Source organism: Scylla paramamosain, chromosome 16 (assembly GCF_035594125.1).
Source record: "Scylla paramamosain isolate STU-SP2022 chromosome 16, ASM3559412v1, whole genome shotgun sequence".
In the NCBI taxonomy this organism is placed as follows: Eukaryota; Metazoa; Arthropoda; class Malacostraca; order Decapoda; family Portunidae; genus Scylla; species Scylla paramamosain.
The window spans coordinates 11,375,710-11,386,033 of NC_087166.1; the positions used below are offsets into that span (position 1 = coordinate 11,375,710).

Below are 10,324 nucleotides of genomic sequence, written 5' to 3' on the forward strand. Positions count from 1 at the left end.
TTCTCCATCATCTTATAAAGTCAATTGAAGTCTAAGTATAGCGTACACCAATATATATATATATATATATATATATATATATATATATATATATATATATATATATATATATATATATATATATATATATATATATAAGCTAATGAAAGAATGAGGGACAATTTATGAAATGCATATCTTAATTTTGGTTTGTTCCCTTTCGAACGCACCCCTCCCCCCCCGGCGTCAATCCTGTCCCAGTAGCCTTGCCCCAATTACCTCACTTATCCCCAAACTGCGCAGTATGTTTAACAAAAGGGACTAAGGTAAGCTTGATTGGGCATTCTGCGAGTTAAGTTTCACTTTGTCACATTATTATAATATATCTCTATGGCTTACTGTAGAGGCTTACTTTAAGGCGAAAGTTTGGTTTGGTTCATTGCTCCCTCCAACTCTCTCCCTCCCAACCCTCTCCCATTCTCATCACTCTCACCACGTTGCTCTCTAGTTCCAACCCCCTAACACGCCAAATAGCATAAGGGATAATGTTCACCAAACCATCCATCTACTTATTCAACCATATCCACCCTTCCACTCAACCATCTCCCCAATCCACTTACTCGCCCATCCATGCAACCACTGACTCCCATCGATCCATCCATTTACTCACCCACCAATTCACTAACCCACTTACCATCTACCCACCCACCCACCAATCCGCCCACTCATTCATCCACCCACCCGTCCAAGTACCTATCCACCCTCTCATCCACCTACCCACCCACTGACCCGCTCATCTACCCATCTACCCACACACCTACCTGTAACCCACTCGTCTATCTATCCTTCTATCCAATCATCCATTCCCTTACCCTTCCATCCACTTATCAGTCTATCCACCCATCAATGCACCTACCCATCCACACATCTCTTTACACATACCCATCACCATATGTACAATGAAAGACAGATGGGTGGGTAGGTGGATGATTGGGGTGAATGTGGGTGGGATGAGGGATGGGTGAGTGTGGGTTAGTGGGTAGAAGATGGATCGATGGATGGGTGGGCAGGCCTATAGGTAGGATGTCGTGCGTGGACATGGATGGGTGGATGTAGTTGAGTGGGTGGCTGGATGGGTGGACTAATGGAAGTGGGTGGGTGAGTGTAATTGAGTTGGTGGTTGGATGGGTGGGCTAATGGAAGTGGATGGGTGGGTGGGTGGGTGAGTCGCTGGATAGATGGATGGAGTTATATGGATGTGGGTGGATGGATGTGGTAGAGTGGTTGAGTGAATGGGTGGGTGTGATTGAGTAAATAGTAGATGGTGAACGATGGTGTGTGTGTGTGTGTGTGTGTGGATCGACATGCTGTCTTTATGTCTCAGAGACATTTTTAGGACAAAATGTCTCGAGCACCAAACGTCCTATTTGCACTCAGGCCAAGCTGTCTTGATCATCTGATCTGAGGCCTGTATGACCTGAGTATCATCCGCTTCAGAACCAAGTGACTGTAATTCAGTGTAACTGAATGCCTGAGAGTAATTAAGTATATCATAACGAATGCCACATATATTTCGTCATTACTTGCTAAAATTGGGCACTTTTTATCATATTCCTCGATGCTGGGAAGTCAGTGCTATTAAGGAGACACATTGTGGGTTTTTTATCCTTTTGCATTAATTAATTAAGACAAAAATTACAGGAGGCACCGTAACACTGGCAGGAGCCGCAACGTGTCTCCGCAGCGCCGAGAAATCCTGGCAGACCGAAAAAGCTAAAACCACGGAACTGGAGGCTGGAGCACCATGGCGGAGGTGAAGGCTGCACGGCTGTCTGGGTATTACGGGGAACTGAAGAAGTTTATCGAGAATTCAAACTACAACAAAGTAATCAAGGTTGCTAACAAGAGTAAGTGTACCAATGAGACCAGACAAACTGAGGTATTTAACGTTGGTTTCCCCGTGCACAGGCAGACCAGATGATCGGGATGTTAGCAGGCTCATTACTGTTTTTGACACCTGGCTTACGCACCTGCTAGGGTCACCAGTCGAAGGTGCATGGCAGGCTGGGGATCAAGCAGCCCAATCAGCTAAAATGACACGCAAGCCAAGATTACCCTTAGTGTTAGTGTGCAGTGTTTTTAATGTTGTCATAGGGGACTTGCCTAGGACAACAAAAAAGGATCGTCTATCAAGAAACAGTCAGTTCTGGAATCAGTAGGCGGGTACAGAGGAAATGACCCTACACATTAATCAACTGATAGAACAAGGAATGAGGAGCAGACTCTCTCTCTCTCGGTAATTGTCTAGAGTCCTTACCGGGCCTTATTACTGGTCTATTCACTTCAATTCTTTTACACATACCTTCACATGCACCTAAAACATCATTTTAAAGTGGGGGACAAATGCCCCCTTCCCTCTAGTCCAGCAAAATTGGGGACATGTGGGAAGGCGGGGTTTTTGGGTGGGGGAGACATAAATCAGCGAGCGATTTTCGGCCAGGTTAGGTTAGGTTAGGTTAGGTTAGGTTAGGTTAGGTAAGGTTAGGTTAGGTTAGGTTAGGTTAGGTTAGGTTAGGTTAACCTAACCTAACCTAACCTAACCTAACCTAACCTAACATAACCTAACCTAACCTAACCTAACCTAACCTAACCTAACCTGGCCGAAAATCGCTCGCTGATTTATGTCTCCCCCACCCAAAAACCCCGCCTTCCCACATGTCCCCAATTTTGCTGGACTAGAGGGAAGGGGGCATTTGTCCCCCACTTTAAAATGATGTTTTAGGTGCATGTGAAGGTATGTGTAAAAGAATTGAAGTGAATAGACCAGTAATAAGGCCCGGTAAGGACTCTAGACAATTACCTCTCTCTCTCTCTCTCTCTCTCTCTCTCTCTCTCTCTCTCTCTCTCTCTCTCTCTCTCTCTCTCTCTCTCTCTCTCTCTCTCTCTCAATAACTTGTCATTCCATTATCAGCACAACACTCAAAGGTTAACATTTTTTCGTGAGGTAGATGATGGAGGTTGTTGTTCTTTATATAGATGGTCGACCTAACCATGAATTACTAATTTCCTGGACAGAAATAAGGATTCAACCTACACTTGAGATTAACCTATTCTCAAGGAAGTAAAATATATAGAATTCTTTGTGCAATTACTTATTTATACATTTGTTTACTTATTGATTTACTTATTTTGTTATTTCTTGAAAAGAAGTCTGTCCCCCCAATTTCACCCCCCAACTCTCCCTTACCCCTCAGACAAGCTTGGGGGCCTGTGGGGAATCAGGGGGTTGAGGGGGAATGAAAGATAAGTGAATTAAAGGCATTAAAAAATCTAAGGAAATTAACCTTAATATTTAAAATTTCCTTAGCCTATCCTAGTCCCTAGACCCTCCTCCCCCACTAGGATGTTAACCTGATCTAGTTGGTGGGGCTTCAGCCCTCCCCTGTAACCCCCCACCACTAGGATGTTAACCTAACCTAACCTAGCATAACCTAACGAGGCACCTCAAAAATTATACCATTATACCTTACTGGTGTGGTGTGGAGATTCTCAGTTTGGCGGCTTCCTTAATAAACACATAGATCCTCTTCTTTATGTCTGTATATCGTATCTTAACCATTGCTGTTGCTAATTATCTCACAAAGCGACTTTTTTTTTCTGCTGAACACTGGCACTGTTAGCTTCACCTCCGTCCACTGGGTAGCCATATTAACAAATGACAGTGAGCCTCTATCAGAATGCCTGACATGTCTCTAAAACAAATGAAAAGTGTAACTGAACCTACTGTGGAAAGTTGTAATTGGTGGCCTCAGGAATGGCCTCACGATTGGCAGAGTGTGATTGGAGGGATCAAGTGTATAGATACCATGAAATCCTAATATGCCACTACCCACAAATCTCAGTTATAAACAAAAAAAAATAATTTCAATGTTTACTGTTGATTGGTGCAGAGCTCGCTGGACTTAGAAAGTATGAAATTTCTCCACACTCGAGTGCTATTACAGCCATACTAGACACATGCCCCAGAATTTTTTTATGTTTATGGCAAGGTCACCAAACATTTCACCATGACATGTGAGTTTCGTGCTTGTATGTAACATGGATGTGATATCCAGATTAACCATTATTTTTATTTTTTTTGGCAGTTTTGGCAGAGGATGTGAAAGAAGTGAAGGCTTGGCAGTGCAAAACTGTTGCACTTATCAACCTGGACCAGTTCTCTGATGCTCTTACCACTGTCATCAAGTCAAAATTTTTCTCGTGAGTATTGATGGTTATGGAGCATCATGTGTCAATTTACCCCTGCCCCCCCAAAAAAAAAAGAAAAAAAAAAGGTATTGATTATGTATCATTTTCTTAATTACAGTGTGTATATTCACCATTGTTCCAATTTTCTTATCAAATATTAATCAATTCATTCCTCTTGATTGTGTTTCAGAGAGCTTGCTTTTGAGAAGGCCTACTGTGAGTACCGCCTGAACAAAGTAGCCGATGCTTTCCAAACCATCCAGGGTGCTGCCCAGTCCACTCCCAAAGTACTTGAATTGCAGGCTCAGATTCTCTACCGTCTTGAAAGGTACGTTGTTTGTGCATATTTCTTTATGTGGGTCTTCAGATATGCTGTAGTCTGTATTTCTGGTGTTATATTGTGTAGCATCGAGAATTAAGTGTATTTCTGTAACTGAGATAATTTGTCTGAATATTCACTTATTTTTTTATTTATTTATTTATTTATTTATTTATTTATTTATTTTTGTGTGTGTGTGTGTGTGTGTGTGTTTGTGTTTCTGTTTCTGTGTGTTCATTTGTCATTTTCTGTCCTCCATTTGTATGATTTTCTTTGTGCTTGATGTTGTGTTATTAGTGAGCATTTGTGTCACAGATACAATGAATGTCATGAAGTATATCGCATTACTAATGAGCGTTTGTGTTAGGGTGCATCCACACAGGTGCTCAAACATCTGATGTGAACGCTGTTTTGAGTGTGTTTGGATGCATGTTTGCAACAGTATTTAGACAGTTGTTTGGAAGCATGGTTCAGTAATGTCGTTAACTTGTTCACAACAGCGATGACATGATACTTGCATCCACACGTGTGCTCGAACATCTGTTGTGAACACTTCTGGCAACATGTTTACTAGCAGGTTTGCAGCAGTATTTAGGCAGATGTATGCAAACGTAGCTCAGTAGTGTTGCGATCATGTTTTCAACAGAGGTAACGTGATGAATGTGTTCACATGAGTTAGCCGCACCTTGTCTCGTCCACATTAGTGTTTGCAACATCTTCCCAACCAGTGCTGCCAATATCTGGACACAGTAGTTCACAACAAGCTTACAGCTTCTCTGGTAATGTTTGTATATTCTGAATGCCTGTTCGAGCACTTGTCTCGAAGCATCCATACTGTTTTGTCCACATCTGTGCTGCATACATGTTCACAACTATTGCTGCCAATAATATCTGGACACAACAGTTTACAACATCTTGTTCAGTAATATGTTACTTACGTGTTGTAAACACGTGTTTGAGCACCCGTTTGGATGCACCCTTACAGATATGATGAATGCCATGAGGTGTATTGCATTACTAGTGAGGATTTGTGTTACAGATATGATGAATGCCACGAGGTGTACAGGGACATCATCCGCACCACCAGCGATGACTTTGACATGGAGCGGGAGACCAATATGACGGCAGTTTTAGTGAATCGTACTGTTGAAGGAGAGGTGAGTTTATTTTCAGACTCACAAGTTGCTGAAGGTTTTGAACTACAGTATGCCATCAGTTCTGAGATTTTGTCTGGAAGAATAGCACTGCCAACCCTCTGCCAATGTTTACTTTTTTTTTTGAGAGAGAGAGTATATTCAAAACCTTATGAAATATTTTATATGTAAATACTAATTTTTATGTTGCATGCAGGAAGATGAGGGGGAAGTGCCAGTGGTGGATGACAGTGCCTCATATGAACTGATCTACAATGGTGCATGCCGTCTTCTGGCAGCAGGAAAACTTGAACAAGCTCTAGAGAAACTTCAGAGTGCAGAGGAACAGTGCCGGGCATATCTCACTCAAGAGGAAGGAGCGACTGAGGATGAGGTCAATGAAGAAGTGGCAATTATAAGGTGCGATGTTAGGTGCAGTGGGTGATTAATTTGTGTATTTATTTATTATATTTTATATGATTGGTTCCTTCCCAAATATGAGGAAATGTCTAAGAGAAAAAAAGCAAAATGTTCTAATCTCCATATTCAATCTCTTATAAATTATTTTCTCTGCAGATGTTTCATATTTTAACATGACAGCAACATACTTTTGGATTATTTCTATCTATGGTTGCTTAATGAAGTTAAAACATTTCATATTTTGCTGGTAGCTTTAGATAAAAAGGAAATATTATAGTTACCACCCAAACTTTTAATTGTTTTCCTCTGCAGGGTGCAGCAGGGCCACTGCCTGCAACACTTAGGTCGGGAACGAGAGGCTCTGACTATCTACAACAGTGTGCTCAAGACTAAGCCAGATGATCCAGCACTCCTGGCCATTATTAACAACAACCTAGTGTCCATTAACCGCACTGCCAATGTGTTTGATTCTCGCAAGAGGATGAAGGCAGCTACTGCTTCTGGTCTGGAGCACAAGCTGACCACTCGCCAGCGCTCTACCATTGCACTCAACCACTGTCTCCTGGCTTATCACACTAATCAGGTAATATTGAGATGATTTCTAAGGTTCTCAAATTTCTTCAATCTACTGAGTGTCCATTGTTCATACTGTTGATTTTATGTATGTGAAAACCTTTAACATCAGACTGGTATTGGTGTCCCCTTGCATTAGTAGAGATCACTTATGTATATTAAATGTGCATTGTAATTTGTTATAAACAGGAAGAGGTGTGTCGGACAGAATCCCAAGCCTTGCTGAAGGAGTATCCACTGTTGACACTGAAGGCACGGGTGATTCAAGCTGCTCAGTTGGGAAGAGAGGGCAAGCTGAATGAGGCTCAGGCCCTGCTTAATGATTGCATCAAAGAGTACCCTCAACACACCACAGAGATCCAGCTGATGACTACTCAGATTTTGTTGGCAAAGGTTAGCAAGAAAAGTTTATGTAAATTAACCCAATTATTTGTATTTTATTTTGGAATGCATTGTGTAGGGAAAAAGCATACAAGATAACTTTGTCATTTACAGAAAAGGAACACATTTTTCTTGGAGTTAAGTGCTTGGAGAGAGTAAGAGGAAGTGTGTCCAAATATAAGTGAAAGTGTTTGGTAAGGATCAAAAGGAATGGAAGGCATTCATACTGTATAGTCATTTACTATTTACTTATTTATTTTCATCTATCTTATTTGGGTTAATCTTGTCATTTTCATGATGTCATGCACCAGGAAGATTCATACAGATATGTGAATAAATATAATTTAATTTGCTATTATTCATGTCCATTTTGTGTTACAGGGTGACAAGCAGGCTGCTTGTACTGTTCTATCTAGTTTACCTGACAAAGATCGTAACCGTCCGGGAGTAGTGTCTGCCCTGGTAGCCTTGCAGGTGGCTCAGGGTGACCGTGATGCAGCATCCAAGGTGTTGAGGGAAGCTGTTGAGTGGCACCAAAACAATAAGGTATTTTGTTTGTAAGGAAGCATGAATATTGTAGACTTTTGAATGAATAAATTATTTTTTCAAATGTTTCCCAATATATTATTTTTGTATTAGTTAATTATTTTTATTGGTTTTATTTATCTTTTTATCCACAGACTTCTGCATCCCAACTGGGGGAGCTGTGGAGGCATGCAGCTGACTTTCATTTGCGGACTGGAGATGCTGCCACTGCTGCCAGTTCTCTTCTTGAGTTGCACAAGCTGAATCCCCATGACACCACAACACTTGCCCAACTCATCACTGCCTATGCTAGAGTAAGTGCTGTGCACTTACGTGAAGAAATTATGCGTTTTTTTGTCTGTGAATGTATATATATTTCCCCATCAAATTTGCAATTCTGTACTGTTTTTATGTCAGAATGCAAAGATGGGTTTTATTTGCTAGTGTAATGTGGAAAAGGGGCACATTTTAGTAAGAGACAATAATTGTACACAAATTTGTGAGGAAGGTGAGATGAAGTGTGAGGAGTAGCCAACTCCTGGTGGAGGCTGCCAGAAGCCTGTCACTCAACACTATTCTGGATTTAAAAAAAAAAAAAAAGAAAAACATCACTTGGGAGGCTGAGGAAGAACTGTAAGGTCACAGACAAGCTTCTAAGAAGAAAAGCTTGTCTGTGATAGTACAAGTTCTTTGATTTTTTTATTAATTTGGAATTTTCATCCCTATCACAGTATGATTTGAAGGCAGCTCAGAAGCTTTCTCGGGAACTGCCTGGTGTGGGCAGTGTGGTGGAGGGCCTTGATGTGGAAACCTTAGAGTCTGCTCTTGGTCATCGGTACTTCAAGAAGATGCAGCAAGGACGAGGAGAAGCTTCTCCCTCTTCTCCTAAGGCACCTTTGTGAGTAAATCTATTTGGTGATAGATGATTTTGTTCTTGCAAATAGATAAAAAAATATTGTGTATATATATATATATATATATATATATATATATATATATATATATATATATATATATATATATATATATATATATATATATATAAACTTGTGTAGTGGTTTGCTGGTGTAGTACTGGTATGGTGTAGCTCCCCACCAAGAGGTCTAAAATTTGAATTCCCAGTCAGGTATCAAAAACAACTGCAGGTTTCTTAAATACAGTTACAATAATTTTAATATCTTGAATATATTTCAAACATCACTCCAGAACCCCAGGACTAGAGCAGAAGAAACCAGTAGATAAAAAGAAGGCAAAGAAGAAGAAGAGGAAGCCTCGCCTCCCGAAAGACTACAATCCTGCCATGACCCCTGACCCTGAGCGTTGGCTGCCACGCTGGCAGCGCAAGGGCTACCGCAAGAAGAAGGACCGTAGGGTGAAGGAGGTCATGAAGGGAACGCAAGGAGTGTCAAGTGAGGCAGCTGACAAATTGTGAGTATCTTCAGCTTGTTGTAGCAAAATGTTGTACACCAATCTTGGAATTTCTGAAACTGTAGATAGGAAGGAAAGGATGAGAGCCAAGGATACATTAAGAGCTGCCAAGCAAATGATATCTTATGTTGGTTGTTAGGTGTAGATGAATAGTCCATGGTGAAGACTGGTGCCTAGCCTTCACCAACAACCAGTTACTAATCTTACACACCTTTCTCAGTGACATCACAAAAACTGCTGGCACCCACAAGCCTGCACAAGCTGCCATGAGCCCTCAGCCAGAGTCCCAGGGTCCACGTCGCAATCTTATTAAGAAGAAAGGAGGAGGAAAGAAGAAGAAGGGTTCTGGATGGTAATAAAGACATTGACTTACATCTGTATCTGTGAAAGCTGAGGATATGTTTATTTTAATTAACTTTTTATATACATTTGTAAAATTCTGTTTATTGTATAATTTTCAATGTTGTTTTGAGGGTGAATCCATTTAAAAGTTTTTGAGGATTAAGGTACTGCTATTTTTTCTCATATCTTCTACTTTAATTTCTTTTCTTTTAGGTTTCATACTTGTAATTTTTTTACAAACACCCTGTTGTATTACTTAAGACAATCACTGCACTTCACCAACCCTTAGCATTCAAGCCAAACTGTTTGCTTGCATGACCCAAGAGTTTTGGATACTGGCTATGAGATGCATTTGTGCAATATGAAATTAAAATTATTAGGAGGGTGAAGGGCCTCCTGAGTGTTAGCTTCCAGTGTATTTGGATGCAGGACAATAGTGTTATAAACTTAAGAGAAAAAGTATGTTTCTAATGTTTATTTCATATTAAACTGATATATAAGAGTAAAGATGAATCCCAGTTAACTGTAACCCAAATATTCAAAGACCTCAAGTAACCTAATTCTTGTGCCTACATTTTTTCTTTTTTTCTCATTGGAACCTTAAAATGGGATTCTCCCACACCCTCAAATGGATTTTACTTTATCATGGTTATGGACTGCCTTTCTCTCTCTCTCTCTCTCTCTCTCTCTCTCTCTCTCTCTCTCTCTCTCTCTCTCTCTCTCTCTCTCTCTCTCTCTCTCTCTCTCTCTCTCTCTCTCTCTCTCTCTCTCTCTCTCTCTCTCTCTCTCTCTCTCTCTCTCCAAAAATTTATCAATAAAAATTACTTGAAATTCATCATATTCTTTTCTCCTTTTTATGAAGAAAAAAAAAAGATTGGTAGTAAAGGAGCTGGAACAGTATTGAGAGACCGTGAAAAAGATTAAATGATTGAAAAAGTAAAGTTATGAGTAAAGGACCATAGAAAAGAGACCATGA

General features: G+C 40.5%; 1 protein-coding gene across 1 annotated transcript; it reads left to right on the forward strand.

Moving 5' to 3' along the window:
- The first annotated feature begins 197 nt into the window (after positions 1-197).
- LOC135108038 (signal recognition particle subunit SRP72-like) lies at positions 198-10,179 on the forward strand. The gene is made up of 13 exons (XM_064018620.1): positions 198-305; positions 1,681-1,886; positions 4,125-4,239; positions 4,418-4,555; positions 5,586-5,703; positions 5,897-6,099; positions 6,412-6,682; positions 6,862-7,065; positions 7,435-7,599; positions 7,734-7,892; positions 8,310-8,476; positions 8,785-9,006; positions 9,227-10,179. Exons 2-13 carry the CDS (start codon positions 1,784-1,786, stop codon positions 9,360-9,362), a joined length of 2,001 nt encoding a protein of 666 aa, XP_063874690.1. The 5' UTR covers positions 198-305; positions 1,681-1,783; the 3' UTR covers positions 9,363-10,179.
- The last annotated feature ends 145 nt before the right edge of the window (positions 10,180-10,324 follow it).